This window comes from Pseudonaja textilis, chromosome 3, assembly GCF_049901715.1.
Source record: "Pseudonaja textilis isolate UNSWEBS1 chromosome 3, rPseTex1.2, whole genome shotgun sequence".
In the NCBI taxonomy this organism is placed as follows: Eukaryota; Metazoa; Chordata; class Lepidosauria; order Squamata; family Elapidae; genus Pseudonaja; species Pseudonaja textilis.
Window position 1 is genome coordinate 94,653,484 of NC_141992.1, and position 20,215 is coordinate 94,673,698.

The 20,215-nt window shown below is 38.1% G+C and overlaps 1 protein-coding gene across 1 annotated transcript in view; it reads right to left on the minus strand.

Annotated features, from left to right (window-relative positions):
- The window catches only part of PRG4 (proteoglycan 4), a 33,994-nt gene that overhangs the window by 2,986 nt on the left and 10,793 nt on the right, over positions 1 to 20,215 (minus strand). Inside the window, exons 3-19 of the mRNA XM_087930374.1 lie at positions 19,103 to 19,219; positions 17,594 to 17,800; positions 15,633 to 15,758; positions 14,135 to 14,544; positions 11,878 to 13,807; positions 11,542 to 11,808; positions 11,374 to 11,484; positions 11,206 to 11,316; positions 10,693 to 11,148; positions 10,339 to 10,632; positions 10,003 to 10,275; positions 9,667 to 9,939; positions 6,698 to 9,603; positions 6,475 to 6,541; positions 3,862 to 3,948; positions 3,172 to 3,311; positions 1,273 to 1,429 (exon numbers count right to left, since the gene is read on the minus strand). Coding sequence (XP_087786500.1) covers positions 1,273 to 1,429; positions 3,172 to 3,311; positions 3,862 to 3,948; positions 6,475 to 6,541; positions 6,698 to 9,603; positions 9,667 to 9,939; positions 10,003 to 10,275; positions 10,339 to 10,632; positions 10,693 to 11,148; positions 11,206 to 11,316; positions 11,374 to 11,484; positions 11,542 to 11,808; positions 11,878 to 13,807; positions 14,135 to 14,544; positions 15,633 to 15,758; positions 17,594 to 17,800; positions 19,103 to 19,219 — 7,932 coding nt within the window. The remainder of the gene's footprint in view (positions 1 to 1,272; positions 1,430 to 3,171; positions 3,312 to 3,861; positions 3,949 to 6,474; positions 6,542 to 6,697; positions 9,604 to 9,666; positions 9,940 to 10,002; positions 10,276 to 10,338; positions 10,633 to 10,692; positions 11,149 to 11,205; positions 11,317 to 11,373; positions 11,485 to 11,541; positions 11,809 to 11,877; positions 13,808 to 14,134; positions 14,545 to 15,632; positions 15,759 to 17,593; positions 17,801 to 19,102; positions 19,220 to 20,215) is intronic.

Genomic DNA, 20,215 nt, shown 5'->3' on the forward strand with positions numbered 1-20,215 from the left:
ATTTAGCTTGTTGCAGCCAAACTCTGCTAAATGAACAAAGTGGTCCATTAAATCAAACAGAAACAAGTATCCTTCAGTTACTTTGATTTCAAGAACAAATGTGACATGGGGACAGTATTAATTGTTTATATGCAATAAAATGAATGCAGATGCAGTTAGGCAACAAGTAAAATAATATTTTTGATAGAGGAAGGAGCTTAATAGCAGGGATGGGATACAACAGAGTTAACTCCCGGTTCGGGATTTACGAGGTTTGGTGATTTATGATGTGCTTCCCTGTGCGCTGCGAGCGAGCCTCGCTCCTGTAAATCGTCATCAGCATGAAGCAGCCTCTCTTTTTTTCTGCTTTTTTAACTGCAGCTGTGCCTCGTTTGGCAGCTGAAGTTGAAAAATCAGGAAATAAAGATCAGGTAAGAGCTCGGGTGGGTGGGTGGGCAAAAACATCACCAGACAAAGAATCGGTTCTATGTCTGCTGCTCTTCAGAGCTACCAGTTCTACAGAGGTGGACAGAACCAGTAGAAACCTACCCCTGCTTAATAGTATTAAATAATAACCAGACTTAAAAATACATATTTAAATTGTTAAGATAAAGCCATTTAAAATCTTTTTATCAGTGAGAATGAAGTAGCAACACCATTTTTTAAGTTTAAAGTTTTTTAAAAAAAAAAATCAGAATGCTATGGATGCTACTTTAATGTTTCCACATTCATGAAATGCCTAATGCTTCTTTGAAATTGACTGCTACTATGCATCATCCCATTGCTTCCTTTTGAAACTACTACTTTACTGCTGATTTAATTAAGTCACTTATTTGAATTAAGCATCAAAGACTCTCTTATGCTGAATGACAGGTGTGCCAGCAAGAGAAAGAAGCCCATAATGCAATATATTTCAAAGAAATAAGCTTCATTAGTCAGGTTTTAACTGCACCTTCCCACTGAGTCCTACTGTATTGCCCCATTGTGATCCTAGGATAGAAGAGCGAAAAACATCAGGAGCAAATGTTAAGTGTTATATATGTGAAGATCATCCCACTGCACAGCTAAAATCCCACTGCGTAGCTACCTTTATTGGGCAGAAGCCATATAGATGCTAGAGGCAAATGATCACTTTACTCACAATGGCAAAAGCATCAATTCAGACTACACCAGGGAAGACCGGTGGTACACCACTCCTGTATTTTTACCAAGATGACCACATAGATAGAAAATATAAAAGGATTTACCACTTCTTTAATGCACCTGATAGACACGGGAAAACAACAGACCTACCTTCTTTGAAAAAATGCACCGATTCTGGCCTGCTTCTGTAGTGAGCTACTGAAAGAGCTCCGATAATTTTCCCATTCAGTCCTCCAAATCCTTTTACAATCAGCTTAGGATAGCCAGGATCCATTACATCATTGGTGAAGCGCCAGTATTGGGACCCCTGAAAAGTGCAATGCTAGTTGAAGGCACCAACACCTAAGGCATATGTTGCATTAGACTCTGATGCAACTTGTAATTTGTTTGTGAAGAAATGTAACATGGGGTTTGAAAGATTTTTCTTCTACCGGGAAAATCATGCAAAATTTAAACAAAAACACTGGAAGTGTGTAGCCAAATAAACTATTCGTAAAAATCTAAGGGCTTCTTAAAATATGTAGGCATGATTTACTTAATGCTTTTATTAGCCTCACTACTCATTGTTTTTATTAGCCTTATTACCACTTTTCACAACTGAATGCCAGATTAACAGCACAATTGCAATTCTATATAAATAAATTTAAAGCAATATAAAAGTGGCAGAAAATGCTATTGAAACCGGAATTGCCTTGTTGAAGTATGCATCTGGAATTCTGTTCAGAACCAACCAAATCCCAGAGAGTACAAGCCACCACTAAGAATACCTTCCACTGTGTCTTGATGGCTGATTGAAAACCACAGTGAAGTATATAACATGGAAGAAACATCAAACCAGTTTTGCTTCTAATACAGAAAGTTATAGCACTGTGTATGTGTGTGTGTGTGTGTGTGAGAGAGAGAGAGAGAGAGAGAGAGATGTGTTTCAGAAGCGCTTTGCAATTGCCTCCTTCCTAGGACTGAGAATGAGTGACTGGTCCAGGATCACCTGGCTGGATTTATATGTAAAGTAGGACTAGTCTTCCTAATTCTAGCCTGATGCCTTAACCATTACAACAAACTGATCCCATTATTTAGCCTATAGTAAACTTAGTTTGTTGAAGTTTCTAGAACTAGCATTCTTCAACTTGTTGAACTTCAGGTGGAACTATGAGTCCAGGCATTTCTCCTATTCCTTCAGAGATACTTCACCAGGAAGAAGGACTACAAACATATATTTTAACAGTGGATTTAAAATAAGCATAGAGAAACAGAGCATCCCATTTATTATCTTAGGTTACATGGAAGGAATTAGCTTGAATTTTTTTTTTATAAGCATAAATATTTTCTATAAACAAGTACACGTTAACCTGACCCACCTGTGTTCCTGCTAAGCTAAGTTTATTTATGAGGCTTTGGGAGCAGGACAGTTTTAAGGCAAATTGGCCTTCAAAATTCCTGGCAACTCATCTTAGAGGATCCCAAGTTAAGACAGTACATCAGAGGTATGCAATTTGTGGTCCAGGGGCTGTCTGTGCCCCTGTACATAAGCCCCTGTGCAGCTCCAGAGCCTCTCCAAAAGTTGTCATCAAATTCACAAAGTTTAATAGGACAATTATGTTTTAATTTAGTTTTAATTTTATTTAAATGCAAAAGATACAAAATGAAATTGTTTTTGTTTTGGTCCCAATTACTTCTTGAAGTGCAGCCTGCATATGACTTTAAAGGGGCCAAGTGTACTTCATGCCTGAAAGTTAATGAACTTTAATGATTTCATTTCATTAGGCTTTGTGCAGAGAACTTGATCATGTGTGTTCATGCATACAACTAGACCATTGACTTCTCCAGCACTTCTTTTGATGTCTTCAAAAGTAATCTGTTGATTTGTAACAAGTTGCCTATACTATAAATGAACTGTGGGAGATTTACCTGATCATCATCTGTTGATCAATAATATCTTGTTTTATGTCACTTCATGTAACATTTCAGGTTTTTTTTTTAAATTACACTTTCAATTTCTTAACTCCTATGGTACCAAGACTCACATTGTGGAAAAGAAATATGACTCACCTTGAAAAAGAAGGTTTTGCCGTCACAGTTACATCTGGAGAACACAGTGTCAATGGGGGAAGGGATATGCCATCCCTCAGAGATTTTACGAGGTTGAGGGGAGGGTGAACTTGTTCCATTTAGCAGCCAGTAATAATGATCTGCAAAGCCAAGTAAATACCAGTGTTATAGAAAGAGAAACAATATATGAGCCTCTTAACAACATGGCAGATTTCACAGTAAATAGAAATTTGTAGCAGATGAATTGGTGGATAGCCCATAATGGCCTGGGTAACTAGTTTGTAGAACTCTGTACAAACATTACCCACCCAGCCTGCACTTGTGTTAAAATATTGTTCCAAATGTTTCTAAACACTACGGGGAATGCTGAGTTTGGGTAGTTTATGAGGGTTGTAAATCATTTCTACTAAAGTTAATGGTTTATTTCTAAGTTGCCCAAATGATCTTGCTCCAATTCTGGAGAGTGCATTCTGAATGTGGCAGTGCACATTAGCAGTGCAAATTTCATTGTAAGAACCATTATGTGAATATATCTTCTGATAAAGTTAGAGAAGGTCTTGATTAGAACTACCAACCACCATATAACTTCACCCTGATCTGGGGCTGAAATATTTACAACAAAATTCATATTTTATTCTGTAATTCTGTATTATTTTGTCCAAAACTTAAGCTCTGTCATGTGCTACTCACCTCTGAACACTGCAAGTGATCCATTTTGTAGAGGGACAATCCCATCTACAGGCTTCTTATTACACAAGTTCATCTCTTCTGGTACATCTAATAAATAATTAACCTTTTTAGTTTTAAAATCCATGTTTGATTTGATTAAAAATGAACCCCCAAATTTCCATTAGAGAGACAGAGAGAGAGACAGAGACAGAGACACAGACAGACAGACAGACAGACAGACAGACAGACAAGCAGACAGACAGACAGACAAGCAGACAGAGACACAGAGACAATGCAATGTTTCCTAAAACTAAAATGCAGTACTTTGAATTAAGGAATAATGCATTGGATTAATATATTATTTTTACCTGAAATAGTTGTGATCGTTCAAAAAAACATGCAACTCATATGATTAACAATGTGCTTAATCCAGATAAGTTATGTAATTTAAAAGAACGCTGCTTGGTATATTATTTTCTATAACATTTCAACTTTTTATATTTAGAAAAATATAGCTGATTCTTGTGTCATTCATTCTGTATCAACTGTGGAAATTCATTGGGAAATTAGGTGGGAATAGTGAAGTTCCATTTATTTTGTCAAATATTTCCATGCACTCTTTCTAATATGAGAATAAATTAGAAATGCTAAAGAAATATGACATTTTGGTAAAGTATTAATCCTCCAATCAGGACCTAAGACACCCACCTAGCTTTCATGCATAAGGGAAATGAAGAATTTAAAATCTCCTGGATTCTAAACTAGCACCTTAACTATTATATCAAACTAGTTTTCTAAGTGTATGAGCATTTACCTAGTTTATAATTATTAAATGCTTTTTCTAGTCAAAAAGTTGGCCATTTACTAACTTTCTGGTCTTGGACTTACAATCTCTGCTAACTTCCCCACAGATTTTCTCCAAGCCAGCTTCCTACAAGGAAATTCAACGAGGAAGCCAGCATGAAGTCAGAAGTTGGTTTCACTGCTTTTTTGGCCCACCCATGGCATTATGTTTCTCTGTTTAGGTAATGATGTATCTCTAAAAAGATGACCAAATGTGTCACGGGTTACCAATATACAACTAAAGCCTTTATTAAGCAACTCATTAAATATATATTCCATTAAAAAAAAATAAGTTTGTTCACTAAGATTAGATCATAATGATAGACCGGTCACAATTTGGGGTAAAATTCAACCTTCTCACACTACCTCAGAAGAGGTGGTAGGGACGATTTGAATCAGTTAGGAGAGGTGGTAGGGACAATTTGAATCGGTTGGCCCCATCCACGTCCGGCCACCTTCTTTTTAGACACTGAGTCCCACCAAGCCACTCCCACCAAGCCATGCCCACAGAGCCAGTAGAGAAAAATTTTGAATTTCACCTCTGGGTCACATTAATCTTTAAAGAACTGATAGGAGGGTCAAAATGTGTGTGGGGCATGAAAATACCAAATAAACATGAATAATACATCTCAAGCCCCAAATGCTTAGTTGCTTAATTATAGTACTTTAAGAAAGAGCTGTTCAACAAAGCTTTCAATGATCTCTTTTGGAGCACGACAGTATTTTCCAAATATGTTCCTTTCCAAATCTTCAATTTCCATCATGTCCAACCATGGAAGGCTACAGTTAATGGGAATTGTAATATAATGTCTGAGGCCTGAAGCTTATATCTTGATTTAGTCATGAAGTTTGAGGATAATATTCAGGTTAATTGCTATTTTTTCAAATTACCCCACCATAAAATACAGATTAATAGAAGAAGGGCAAAGTACAGTTCAAACAATGACATAAACCACCTCAACAAATTATGTAACAATCCTCACAAAACATCTTTCCAAATTGCAAAGAAACAATTATCCATCAATAAAAACCCAAGAATAAAATTTAAAAATTCAAAAATAGAGCAGGGCATAAAGAAAAAAACTTCTCGAAATACACAAGATTTTAAGAAAAAAAAAACCCTTGTTTTTAAGGCTATAAGGTTAATTCAAATATATTGGTGCTCCTGAGATCATTATCATTTTGGTCTAGAACATATCTCTTCTTCTTTTAATGAAAAGAAGGACTAGGGATGACATGATAGCACGGTTCCAATATCTCAGGGGTTTTCACAAAGAACAGGGAGTCAAGCTATTCTCCAAAGCACCTGAGGGCAGGACAAGAAGCAATGGATGGAAACTAATCAAAGAAAGAAGCAACCTAAAAATAAAAAGAAATTTCCTGACAGTTAGAACAATTAACCAGTGGAACAACTTGTCTCCAGAAGTTGTGAATTCTCCAACACTGGAAGTTTTTAAGAAGAGGTTGAACAATAATTTGTCTAAAATGGTATAGGACTTCCTGCCTAAATAGAGGGTTTGACTAGAAGACCTCCAAGGTCCCTTCCAACTCTGTTATTCTATTCTATTCTATTCTATTCTATTCTATTCTATTCTATTCTATCCTATCCTATTCTATTCTATTCTTCCAATCTCCCTAAATAACAGCCCAATCTTCCTATACACAATTTCCCACTGACACATACATCTCAATGCCTTTCAGAAACATAGTTATGCTCAGACTTATTACACATTATTTCTATCATACAGGGCTCTAATACAGTGATGTAGATAATAAGAAAATTGAATATACCTTTGTACAATAGCAGTGTAGCAATCTTTTCTGGTTGAACATCGGTTGTAGTCTTGTTGATAATCATCTGTGGAGATATAGTTGTGGAAATGGTAGCATCTCTTGGACTGGAGTAACAAGTGACTTGCCTTTGTGTTGTAGGTTTAACAATAGTGGACCAAGTACAGGAATATGATGTAATTTTGTTTGTTGTAGAAGATAGGGTGCTGGAAGTTGTACTTACTTGTGTTACTGTATTCTTGTTAGTTGGGTTTTCTTTTGTGGTTCCTTTATCTGAAACAAGATTAATTTTTTTATTAGTTATTATGTCTGGATGTTCAGGTTTATTTATTTGAGGGGAGGTTGTAGTTTCAATAGTTAATGTCCGAGTAATTTTGGTAATGGTGTCTGCCCTTCTCTTTTTATCATTATCATTTGGGCTAAGTAAACTAAGATTTGATTCTGTTATGATAGCTGTAGTTTTTGTGGTGTTACTGCCTGGCCTGTCATCTCCCTCAAAATTAGCAGAATTACTTAAAGGTTTAGATTCTGTTGTGATGCTGAAAGTTGTCTGTGTGTCAGTTTGTGCTATTGTTGTCTTGGCAACTGTTGCAGTTGTTTCCAGTCCATTGATAGCATCACTATTGGGAGAAGGTGACTTTCCTGATATATCAATATATTTTCTTATAATATCCATGTTTATTGTAGTTTCTTTTGGTCTCTTATTTTTAACATTAACTTCAGGAATGGACATGTCACTTCTTTGGTCCATTGTCATTGCTTTTATGACTGCAGTCGTTCCAGTTAGGAAGATGTTTCTGTTATCAGATCTGGTTGTACCCATTGGATTAATCTCTGCAATTGTTGGCTTTGTAACTGTATTAAACTTGTCATTGTTTGTTATATCTGGATTAGTCACTGTAATTGTTGTACCTATAACATCAGTAATCTTATCCAGGTTGTCATGTCTGATCATATCATCTGGATTGATTATATTATCTGGATCAGTGTGTGTAACTGCTATTTCTGTCACTGCAGTAGTCCTGTCTAGATTGTCACCATAATCATCTTTATCACGAGCAGTTTTGTCCTCCTGATTGGTAGTAATTGTTGTGCCTGTAAAAGGCATAGTCTTATCTGGTTTGACATCTGTAATGATATCATCTGGATTGGGTGTACCATTTTGATCAGTCAGTGCAAAGGTTGTAATTATGACTGTAGTAGTATTGTTAGGATTGTCATGTTTGTCAATACTTTCAGGTTTGGTTGAATAATCCAAATTAGATGGTGAGATTGTTGTTCCCATCACTGCAATAGTGCTGTCTGGATCAACATTTTTATCAATTCTCTCAGGATTGATTGGGGCTTCTGAATTTATTGATGTCATTGTTGTCTCTGTGACTGGAGAGGCTGATTCTGGAATGTCACTTTTACTAATTCCATCAGGACTGGTTGAATCTTCGGAATTCATTGGTGTACTTATCTCTACAAATGGAGTTCTTGTTTCTGCATTCTGATTTATATATATTCCATCCGGATTAGTTTTATATTTCAGATTAGAAGGTGTAAATGTAGCTTTTGTAATTGCAGAGATTTGGTCAGTAATGTCACTTTTATAAATCTCATCATGACCAGTTGTGTAATCTGAATTTGTTGGTGTCCTTGTGATCTTAATGGCAGGAGCATTTGTTTTGATATTTGGAATAGTGTGTGTAATTATTGATTCTGTAATGGAAAAAAGAATTTCTGGATTGTCCCTTTTAGGACTGGATTCATCTTGACCAGACTTTGTGATTGCTGTTTCTGTTACTGCTGTACTTCTGTCTGGCTTGTCACTTTTACCAATCCCATCAGTGCTGATTGTGTCATCTGTTTCTAGATTGTCACTTTTATGACTGGTCTCATCTTGGCCAGTCTGTGTAATGGCTGTTTCTGTCACAGTTGAAGTTCCCTCTCGATTGTCACTTTTATCAGCTACATCAGGACTTGTGTATTCTGAATTTGTTGCTGACATTGTTGCTTCTGTGACAGGTGTGCCTGTTTCTGGAGTGTCACTCTTGTGACTGGTCTCATCTTGGCCAGTCTGTGTAATGGCTGTTTCTGTCACAGTTGAAGTTCCCTCTGGATTGTCACTTTTATCAGCTACATCAGGACTTGTGTATTCTGAATTTGTTGCTGACATTGTTGCTTCTGTGACAGGTGTGCCTGTTTCTGGAGTGTCACTCTTGTGACTGGTCTCATCTTGGCCAGTCTGTGTAATGGCTGTTTCTGTCACAGTTGAAGTTCTCTCTGGATTGTCACTTTTATCAGCTACATCAGGATTTGTGTATTCTGAATTTGTTGCTGACATTGTTGCTTCTGTGACAGCTGTGCTTGTTTCTGAATTGTCACTCTTGAGACTGGTCTCATCTTGGCCAGTCTGTGTAATGGCTGTTTCTGTCACAGTTGAAGTTCTCTCTGGATTGTCACTTTTATCAGCTACATCAGGACTTGTGTATTCTGAATTTGTTGCTGACATTGTTGCTTCTGTGACAGCTGGACTTGTTTGTGGATTGTCACTCTTGCGACTGGTCTCATCTTGGCCAGTCTCTGTAATGGCTGTTTCTGTCACAGCTGAAGTTCTCTCTGGATTCTCACTTTTATCAGCTACATCAGGATTTGTGTATTCTGAATTTGTTGCTGACATTGTTGCTTCTGTGACAGATGTGCTTGTTTCTGGATTGTTACTCTTGCGACTGGTCTCATCTTGGCCAGTCTCTGTAATGGCTGTTTCTGTCACAGCTGAAGTTGTCTCTGGATTGTCACTTTTATCAGCTACATCAGGACTTGTGTATTCTGAATATGTTGCTGACATTGTTGCTTCTGTGGCAGCTGGACTTGTTTGTGGATTGTCACTCTTGCGACTGGTCTCATCTTGGCCAGTCTGTATAATGGCTGTTTCTGTCACAGTTGAAGTTCTCTCTGGATTGTCACTTTTATCAGCTACATCAGGACTTGTGTATTCTGAATTTGTTGCTGACATTGTTGCTTCTGTGACAGCTGAGCTTGTTTGTGGATTGTCACTCTTGCGACTGGTCTCATCTTGGCCAGTCTGTGTAATGGCTGTTTCTGTCACAGCTGAAGTTCTCTCTGGATTGTCACTTTTATCAGCTACATCAGGACTTGTGTATTCTGAATATGTTGCTGACATTGTTGCTTCTGTGGCAGCTGGACTTGTTTGTGGATTGTCACTCTTGCGACTGGTCTCATCTTGGCCAGTCTGTGTAATGGCTGTTTCTGTCACAGTTGAAGTTCTCTCTGGATTGTCACTTTTATCAGCTACATCAGGACTTGTGTATTCTGAATTTGTTGCTGACATTGTTGCTTCTGTGACAGCTGAGCTTGTTTGTGGATTGTCACTCTTGCGACTGGTCTCATCTTGGCCAGTCTGTGTAATGGCTGTTTCTGTCACAGCTGAAGTTCTCTCTGGATTGTCACTTTTATCAGCTACATCAGGACTTGTGTATTCTGAATATGTTGCTGACATTGTTGCTTCTGTGGCAGCTGGACTTGTTTGTGGATTGTCACTCTTGCGACTGGTCTCATCTTGGCCAGTCTGTGTAATGGCTGTTTCTGTCACAGTTGAAGTTCTCTCTGGATTGTCACTTTTATCAGCTACATCAGGACTTGTGTATTCTGAATTTGTTGTTGACATTGTTGCTTCTGTGACAGCTGAGCTTGTTTGTGGATTGTCACTCTTGCGACTGGTCTCATCTTGGCCAGTCTCTGTAATGGCTGTTTCTGTCACAGCTGAAGTTCTCTCTGGATTGTCACTTTTATCAGCTACATCAGGACTTGTGTATTCTGAATTTGTTGCTGACATTGTTGCTTCTGTGGCAGCTGGACTTGTTTGTGGATTGTCACTCTTGCGACTGGTCTCATCTTGGCCAGTCTGTGTAATGGCTGTTTCTGTCACAGTTGAAGTTCTCTCTGGATTGTCACTTTTATCAGCTACATCAGGACTTGTGTATTCTGAATTTGTTGCTGACATTGTTGCTTCTGTGACAGCTGAGCTTGTTTGTGGATTGTCACTCTTGCGACTGGTCTCATCTTGGCCAGTCTGTGTAATGGCTGTTTCTGTCACAGCTGAAGTTCTCTCTGGATTGTCACTTTTATCAGCTACATCAGGATTTGTGTATTCTGAATTTGTTGCTGACATTGTTGCTTCTGTGACAGCTGTGCTTGTTTCTGGATTGTCACTCTTGCGACTGGTCTCATCTTGGCCAGTCTGTGTAATGGCTGTTTCTGTCACAGCTGAAGTTCTCTCTGGATTGTCACTTTTATCAGCTACATCAGGATTTGTGTATTCTGAATTTGTTGCTGACATTGTTGCTTCTGTGACAGCTGTGCTTGTTTCTGGATTGTCACTCTTGCGACTGGTCTCATCTTGGCCAGTCTGTGTAATGGCTGTTTCTGTCACAGTTGAAGTTCTCTCTGGATTGTCACTTTTATCAGCTACATCAGGACTTGTGTATTCTGAATTTGTTGCTGACATTGTTGCTTCTGTGACAGCTGTGCCTGTTTCTGGAGTGTCACTCTTGCGACTGGTCTCATCTTGGCCAGTCTGTGCAATGGCTGTTTCTGTCACAGTTGAAGTTCTCTCTGGATTGTCACTTTTATCAGCTACATCAGGACTTGTGTATTCTGAATTTGTTGCTGACATTGTTGCTTCTGTGACAGCTGTGCTTGTTTCTGGATTGTCACTCTTGCGACTGGTCTCATCTTGGCCAGTCTGTGTAATGGCTGTTTCTGTCACAGTTGAAGTTATCTCTGGATTGTCACTTTTATCAGCTACATCAGGACTTGTGTATTCTGAATTTGTTGCTGACATTGTTGCTTCTGTGACAGCTGTGCTTGTTTCTGGATTGTCACTCTTGCGACTGGTCTCATCTTGGCCAGTCTGTGTAATGGCTGTTTCTGTCAGAGTTGAAGTTGTCTCTGGATTGTCACTTTTATCAGCTACATCAGGACTTTTGTATTCTGAATTTGTTGCTGACATTGTTGCTTCTGTGACAGCTGTGCTTGTTTCTGGATTGTCACTCTTGCGACTGGTCTCATCTTGGCCAGTCTGTGTAATGGCTGTTTCTGTCACAGTTGAAGTTCTCTCTGGATTGTCACTTTTATCAGCTACATCAGGACTTGTATATTCTGAATTTGTTGCTGACATTGTTGCTTCTGTGACAGCTGTGCCTGTTTCTGGAGTGTCACTCTTGCGACTGGTCTCATCTTGGCCAGTCTGTGTAATGGCTGTTTCTGTCACAGTTGAAGTTATCTCTGGATTGTCACTTTTATCAGCTACATCAGGACTTGTGTATTCTGAATTTGTTGCTGACATTGTTGCTTCTGTGACAGCTGTGCTTGTTTCTGGATTGTCACTCTTGCGACTGGTCTCATCTTGGCCAGTCTGTGTAATGGCTGTTTCTGTCACAGTTGAAGTTATCTCTGGATTGTCACTTTTATCAGCTACATCAGGACTTGTGTATTCTGAATTTGTTGCTGACATTGTTGCTTCTGTGACAGCTGTGCTTGTTTCTGGATTGTCACTCTTGCGACTGGTCTCATCTTGGCCAGTCTGTGTAATGGCTGTTTCTGTCAGAGTTGAAGTTGTCTCTGGATTGTCACTTTTATCAGCTACATCAGGACTTGTGTATTCTGAATTTGTTGCTGACATTGTTGCTTCTGTGACAGCTGTGCTTCTTTCTGGGTTGTCACTCTTGCGACTGGTCTCATCTTGGCCAGTCTCTGTAATGGCTGTTTCTGTCACAGTTGAAGTTCTCTCTGGATTGTCACCTTTATCAGTTATGCTAAGCCTATTTATGTTGCCTGAATTTGTTGTTGTCTGCCCTGTGTCTGTGACAGAAGTGCTTGTTTCTGGATTGTCAGTTTTGTGATTGGTCTCATCTTGACCAGATTTTGTGATTGCTCTTGTCACTGCAGTAGTTTGGTCTGATTTGTCACTGTTATCACCTCCATTGGGATTGGTCCTATCATTCATACTAGTTGTGATAATTGTTGATTCTGTCACTGCTGACATTTTGTCTGGATTGTTCCTTTTATCAATTCCATCAGGACCAGTTCTGTGTCCTGAATTTTTTGGTGTTTTTCCTATCTCAGTGACAGGATTGTTTGTTTCTAGATTGTCATTTTTATTGCTTGTCTCAAATGGAGCAGTCTGTGTAATTGAGGTCTTTGTTACTGCAGTAGTTCGATGTGAATTGTCACTTTTATCAACTACGTGAGGTCTGGTTGTTTCATGTGAATTAGTTAGTGACATTGTTGTCTCTGTGACAGACATGCTTGTATCTAGATTGTCCGTTTTATGACTGGACTCATCTTGTCCAGTCTGTGTAATTGCTGTTTCTGTCAATGTTGAAGTTCTGTCTGGATTGTCACTTTTATCAACTGCATCAAGACTAGTTCTTTCATTTGGAGTAGTTGGTGTAATTGTTTCTTCAGTCATTGCAGAAATTCCATCTAGATTATCATTTTTATCAATTTCAACTGGATCAGTTGTGTAATCTGAATTTGTTGGTTTCCTTGTTGTCTCTCTGACTGTAATATTTCTTTCTACACTGTCATTTTTATGACTTTTCTTACTTTGACTAGTCTGTTTATTTGTGGTGTCCATTGTTGGAGTAGTTTTCTCTGGATTGTCTCCTTTATCATGTTCATCAGAAGTTGTTGGTGTTGTGTCTGCTCTTCTGTTTGCATGTTTAATATCTGTTGTTACAGTCCCTTTTCTTGCAGTAGTTATATCTTTTGTATTAGTTTCATCCATTGTCATATTTGTTTTCATTGTTGCTGTAACTTTGTCATATAAACTAGGTTCGTTCTTATCATCTCTTGACATTGCTACAGTAGTAGTAGCTCTGTTAGACATCCTTGTTATTGCTTTAAGTGTGGAAGGCATGGGGTTTGAAGAAATCACATTTTCATGTTTCTTCATAGTTACCATAGCTTCAGCAGGCAATGATATCCTACTGGTTGTAGAAGCAGCACTAGATTGCAAACCTAATGGTTTTGTGGTAGTAATTTTGAAGAGTGAAATAACATGCTCAGAATGGGGATTTGGGAAATAGCTAACATAATCACCCAGAGTTGTTGTAATACCTTTATTTCCTTGGGTTGTGGGCTCTGTAGTACTCTGCTTTGTAGACGTAGATGGCAGCTTCACAGTAGTTGTAGTATAGGATGGTTTTGTGGTACTTGTGATGGATGGCTTATTTGTGGTGGTGATGGTGGTAGTTGTGGGTGGCAGTTTTGTTGTTGCTGTGATTGGTGGCAGCTTTGTGGTGGTACTTGCAGTGGATGGCAACTTTGTGGTGGTGGTGGTAGTAGATGGAAGTGTGGTGCTGGTGGATGGCAGCTTTGTTGTCATAATTGTGGTGGGTAGTGGCTTTATAGCAGCAGTAGTGGATGTTAGCTTTGTTGTGGTTGTGGCTGTGGTAGAAGCCATTTCTTTTATAGTTGTAACAGATGGCTGCCTTGTGGTTGTGGTTGGAAACTGTGTTGTTGTGGTGGATGACGTAGATGACTGACTTGTGCTTGTGGTGGATGGCATCTTTGTTGTGGCTGTGGTGGATGGCATCTTTGTTGTGGCTGTGGTGGATGGCACCTTTGTTGTGGCTGTGGTGGATGGCACCTTTGTTGTGGTTGTGGTGGATGGCACCTTTGTTGTGGTTGTGGTGGACGGCATCTTTGTTGTGGCTGTGGTGGATGGCACCTTTGTTGTGGTTGTGGTGGATGGCACCTTTGTTGTGGTTGTGGTGGATGGCATCTTTGTAGTGGCTGTGGTGGATGGCATCTTTGTTGTGGCTGTGGTGGGTGCCATCTTTGTTGTGGTTGTGGTGGATGGCACTTTTGTTGTGGTTGTGGTGGGTGACATCTTTGTTGTGGTTGTAACAGAAGGCTGCTTTGTTGTAGCGATATTTGTAGTAGTTGTGGTAGCCTTTGTTGTTACTGCATTGCCTTCCCCACTACCATCATCCTCTGAAATCACTTTCACTGCTTTGGATTTTGAAGATTTTCTTCTTGATTTTGATGCTTCATGAGCTTAAGCAAAAAAAAAAAAAAAAAAGGGTGGGGGTGAGAGGAAGAAAATTAAACATTCTATTTTTCATTTCGAAAAAGTTTCCCCTGCCAACTTTTCAACACAGTGCTTCAGATCCTATAGATTTAAAATGATGAAAGGAATCACCAGGTCTAAAAGCATTAGCAACACACTTTACAGATTTCTATTAAAGTAATGCTAGTTGAATACCAATTAACAAACCAGTAGTTTGTGATGTTTAGCAAAATTAATTCTGTATTTCAGAAGAGAAAAAAGAGGTTACGGAATGATTGGCTATTTATTGACACAATTTCTCTTACTGTATGATCCAATTCAAAAAAATCTAAGCTCAAAATACTTCTGAATATTATCAAAATATTTGAATGGGTTTATACTTTTACCACATGGTTTTGCAATTAATGTAAATCAAAGGGGGGCAGGAGGCGGAAACATTCATTTCTTTTTGCCTCAACCACTGGCCTCTGAAATTGAAGTTTTCCAAGGCTTCAAATGTCATAAAAGAACACACCAGTAACAGACTAGGCAAATTTGAAATTCTGTGACATCCTAATATCAACTTTACTTCTTCCAGTTTTTTTTACAATGTGATGTAAATTGTTTTAAATGAAAACACAAAAGAGAAGTAAATGTTTTGTCTTCTGGCTTATAGCTTTCCAGATTGCACTAACATGTTTTTAGGTTTATTGACATCTACTCAATACTCCAAATAAAATCCTCAAGGTTTATTTATACTTACTCTCTACTGGAAGATTAGCAGAAAGATCCAAAGGTGTGGTTAAAAATAAGTCAAGATGGTGGCTGAAACCGTGGAATCAAAGCTCTGTCTGTTTTTTTTTTAATGTGCATTGCATATGCAACACATGTAAGACACAAACAGAACATTGCTCACATCATCATGGTCATTATATTGACTTTTTTTTTACTTTATCCTGAATACACCCTTAAAGATTAGCAACCATTATTTTTAAATTTTTAAATACTTTTTCAAGATAGAAAAATGTACATTACTTATATGTCGCTTCGATGCAATCCTTATTCCTGGATGTGTAAAAATGGTCAGAAGGCATACCTCTGATTTCTTGTTCTTCTATTGCCTTATCATTATTCTTGCTTGTATCCCCAGTTTCTCCTAATGAAGCTGTTTCTCTCCGAATCGATGAGGATTTTGAAGACGCAGAAGACTGTTCAGAATGCTCTACAGTCATCAGAAAGATAAACATTCTAGAGATTATAATTCTTGTTCACGGATGGAGTCCCTGGGAAGGTGGCACACATAATTTGAGGTTTTAGGTTGCATGTGACCCCGCCCCCCAAAAAAATTTGGATATGGCCCACCAAAGCTTCCAAATTTGATCCCACAGCTATATTTTTAAGAAGAAAAATTTTTAAAATAATTAAGATCATGCAGACATCATTCAACTGTCTTAAATTTCATATTCAATGGTTCCATTTATAGATAGTCCTCAATTTATGACCAGTCACTTTGCAATTGTTCGAAGTTACAACAGACCAGAAAAAGGAGACTTATGATCCACAAAGTTCCAATGAATGTGGCACCTCCACAACCATGGCCACATGTACAGCTGTTTGCAGCATCCCACAGTCACATGAATGCATTTCACAATGGTTTTGACAAAAACTAGCACTTCCAGTTTTTGGCAAAATCACACCAATAGTGTGTAATATAAGGCTATCATGGCAAACAATAATAATTTGGTAGATTACATTACGATCATATTTGAACTCCCTGTAAAACATCCCTAAATTGATTTGGGCCATACTGAAAGGCACCCAGGCTTTCTTTACATCTCCTTCTCAATCCACACATTTCTTCAAAGGCTTTGTGTAGAAATAACATAACTGCTGATAAGCTTCTATTAGCATCAAAAATATTAAACTCCATTAGATGTATAATGTGGACAATATTTGAAAACAGGATGGTATGACTTTTGTATCTTTTCAGAGTAGAAACTGAAGGATCCAAAAACTTGTCCTGAAGTTGACTCTTCATAAATATATAAATTGTAAATATTTCAGATTTTGAATGTTGATATTCCAAGTCAACATTTTTAGATACCTGCTGGACTATTGTAATTTCCAATCCAAACAATACTTACAAACCAAAATCTCAAGGTCTGCAGGGTTCAAAATGAAAAAAGCCAATGATGAATGAAAATATAGGTATATAAGTATATCTACATAATTAAGATTTTCATCAGCTTTTCTTTCTTCTCTTCCATCTTAAAACCTACTTCGAAACAACTGTAATGAAATACAGTGTTTTCTCTGTGTGTATACATATATATACATTTATGAGTGCATATTTGTCACACTATTTACTTTTAGATTAAACAACATTATGCAAAATGTAGACATGGATAAGAAATAATAAATGCATAAATGCATAAATGCATAAAGTAAGGAAAAATAAAGCAAACATTGTTACAATTGGTTTACATTAGGATCATTCACTATGCTTCATATTTTCTGTTGCAAAATATTCTTGATTTCTTTCTATCAATCACCACTTCATATACTGCTTTTGTTCTTTAATCTTCTTACCATTCTCTTTTTGAGGCTCATAGCACTCTCAGTTCTCTATTCTGGAGAATCAGGCCTTCTACAACAATCTTGGGCAGTGAGAGAATAAAGGAACACTTTCTGCTAAAGTCAAATGCAGTCCGTGTCAAAAAAAAAGGGGGGGGGGAAGATCCCTAAACAGCAGGTTGAGTAGGTAGATTCATCAAACTATTACACACTTAAGTTCCAAAAAAATATACAAGATGGATAAGTATTTGGCTAACAGGCCAACCATAGCAATCAATATTGCAAATTAGATTCTGTGGAAACCATTGAAAGGATGGATCATTGTGAACGAATTTTAAAAAGTGTTTATCAATTCCAACTTGTGTCTTTTTCCCAAACCATGTGGTATAGACAAGGAAATTATATTTGAGTTTGTGTATGTATGTGTGTGTGTTGACTGCTAAAACACATTTATTGCCTCCACAAAAATTCAGGTAAGTTTACCTTCCACGGTTTCATGAGACACCGTCTTATGCTTCTTCTTCTTTAAAAACACTGGTTTGGGATTAATTTTGGGTGAACGCTTGGTTGTTGATTTTGGTTTGGAGGTTGTGGCTGGTGGCTTGGTTGTGGTGGTCGTTGCTAGAGTACTTGTTTTGAGGATTGTTTTCCTTGTCAAGGGAGCTCTAGTAGTGGTGACAGTCACTGCTCCTGAACAGTCAAGCATAAACAGTAGATTTCAGTTGAAATTGTTTATGTATTACTTACTTAGCTGATTTAAGTTTGTAATTATTAGCTATTTATTGTTTTAGACAAAAGGCTTGTTAAAAGAAAGTCCATTTTTTAAAAACTCCATATTTCAGTTCTGACTTGCCAAATTCTGCTTGCCCACTACCACCTCAATAATTTTTAAAGTAAAGCTTAGTAGTAGGAATAGTTTTGACTAAGAATAGAAACAGGTTTAAATTTAATTGCTGTATACCCAAAATAAGATAAATTTGCTGTGAACAATGACCAACTTACAGTATAACTTAAAGTAATACTGTATAATAAAAATCTATTATAATATTTTGTAGTCCAACAAATGACATATTGGGAAAAAAATGACATAAAAAAAAGAACCCAAGATTTTGGACTTCTGTGGTTAATATTAGAATGGTAAACAAGTAATAGATATTCTGTCGGTGGCAACCAGGCTCCTGGAATTCACCCAAGGAAAGGATAAATCAGCTGGCTTGCCATACTCCATGAAATGAGAAATTCTATACAGCCTAATCCACAAGGTCACAGCCTCTGAGAAACAAGCATGTTATTAGGAGACTACAATACCATTGTGGAGTTAAAATCTTGAATCCTGTTAAAGTGAAGGACCACTGATGTCTTGAAGCAGTAATATTTGCAAAAGAAGAACCTACAGTGTACCTGTGGTTAAAACCTTCATGATTCAAGAGACAGACCTATAACTTCAATAATTTATCTTATCTATTTGTTAGATGTTCTTGTAACAAAATCTGGAACAAGCCATATAAAGGCATGTTATTTTTATTGAAGGTATAAACATATGACTGGTCTATTTTTCCCCCTTTTGTTCAATTGTATCTGATTCTCAGAAATTTAATGGACAACTCCCTGCACTTTCTTTGATGAGGTTTTCTGAAATGGTTTGCATTGCCTCCTTCCTAGGGCTGAGAGAAAGTTACTGGCCCAAGGTGGGACTAGAATTCAGTCTCCCAGTTTTTAACCTGATGCCTTAACCACTTTACCAAATTGACTCTCTCCTGGTCTACAGAGATGAGAAAACTATGTTCATCCTTGTGAACATTCATAAGGTTGAATATTTCTCCAAATTTCCTTTTCAACATAAAAAACTGACGTGTCAAGTTAATGTTCATGCAACATTTTCAAGTCCAAGGACTGACCTGAATTGTAGCATTAGGAATAAATCCAAAAGTACACTTCAGTGTCTATTACAAGCTAGGTGTTGGAAAAGAATCAAAAGATTCTAAGACTTACCTGTACAAGCCTCTTTAAAGTCTGGACAGCACTTGCCAAATTTGTGACAATCTGGATCACAATCACACAGTCTGCCTCGGACATATTGGTCAGTACAGTGTCCTTTACAGGAGAGTTCTACATGGGGTAATGTAGGAAAAATAGCATTCTTGTCTTCAGAATTGCAATTATATCTTCATTGTATTACTACTATCAAGTTTCAATGGTGAAAATTAACATATGTATAGAAGAATAGATTATTTTTAACAGTGGAAACATGATTGTGAATCCACACGCTAGTCCCTGAAAACCCACTCATTCATTGTTGCCAAGTAGTTGTAAAAAAGCCCTAAACATTATACTAATTCATGACCTCAGAACATAATCACTAAAACATATTATTTAGATAATATAATTACATGTTTGGGAAGCATATTTAGTCCCCTTGCATCTTCGGGTGGGTGAGCGGGCGGCGATGGCTTGGATGTTGACCTCAGCATTGGTGGGGCACTTTGTATCGGGGTCAACGCAGGCAGCACCATATTCGGGTGTGCAACAAAAGTACTTCCTAACGGCAAGCCCCCCCCCTCCATTCCCCCCATTTTGCATGCTTTAATATAGGCCTTAATTTGGGGGGAGGGGCTTAATTTCATTTCATGCCTATAAAACATGCTGGGACTTCCTATTGGGGGAGGCCATATTGTTGGAGAAACAGGGTATCAGCAAGATATTGTGATAAAGCTACTGTTTCTAAACCAAATCATCTATAAAGTCCCCAGTTACAAAATGAATGAACAATGATAGGAGAACACCCACACGGATTCTTCCCTATGTAATGTGGTCAATAAGAATGAGGGAGGACTGGAGAAGATGCTTGTATTGATCTAACATTAGTTCATTTGGAATTGATAGTCTGTCTAGTAATACTGAGATCAGGAGTGAGATTCAAAAATTCCGGGATTTCCAGTGGCGTTTCCGTCGAAGATGGACCAGAGACCACGATCATGCATGGCTTTGATCCGTGCTTGCCCTGTTGGAGGGGTCCCTGAGGGACCAAACCATCTGACCCACCTTGTAGGGGTGGGGGGAAGAGGGGGATACTGCCAGCTGGGTTGAGGGGGGCCACATCTCCCC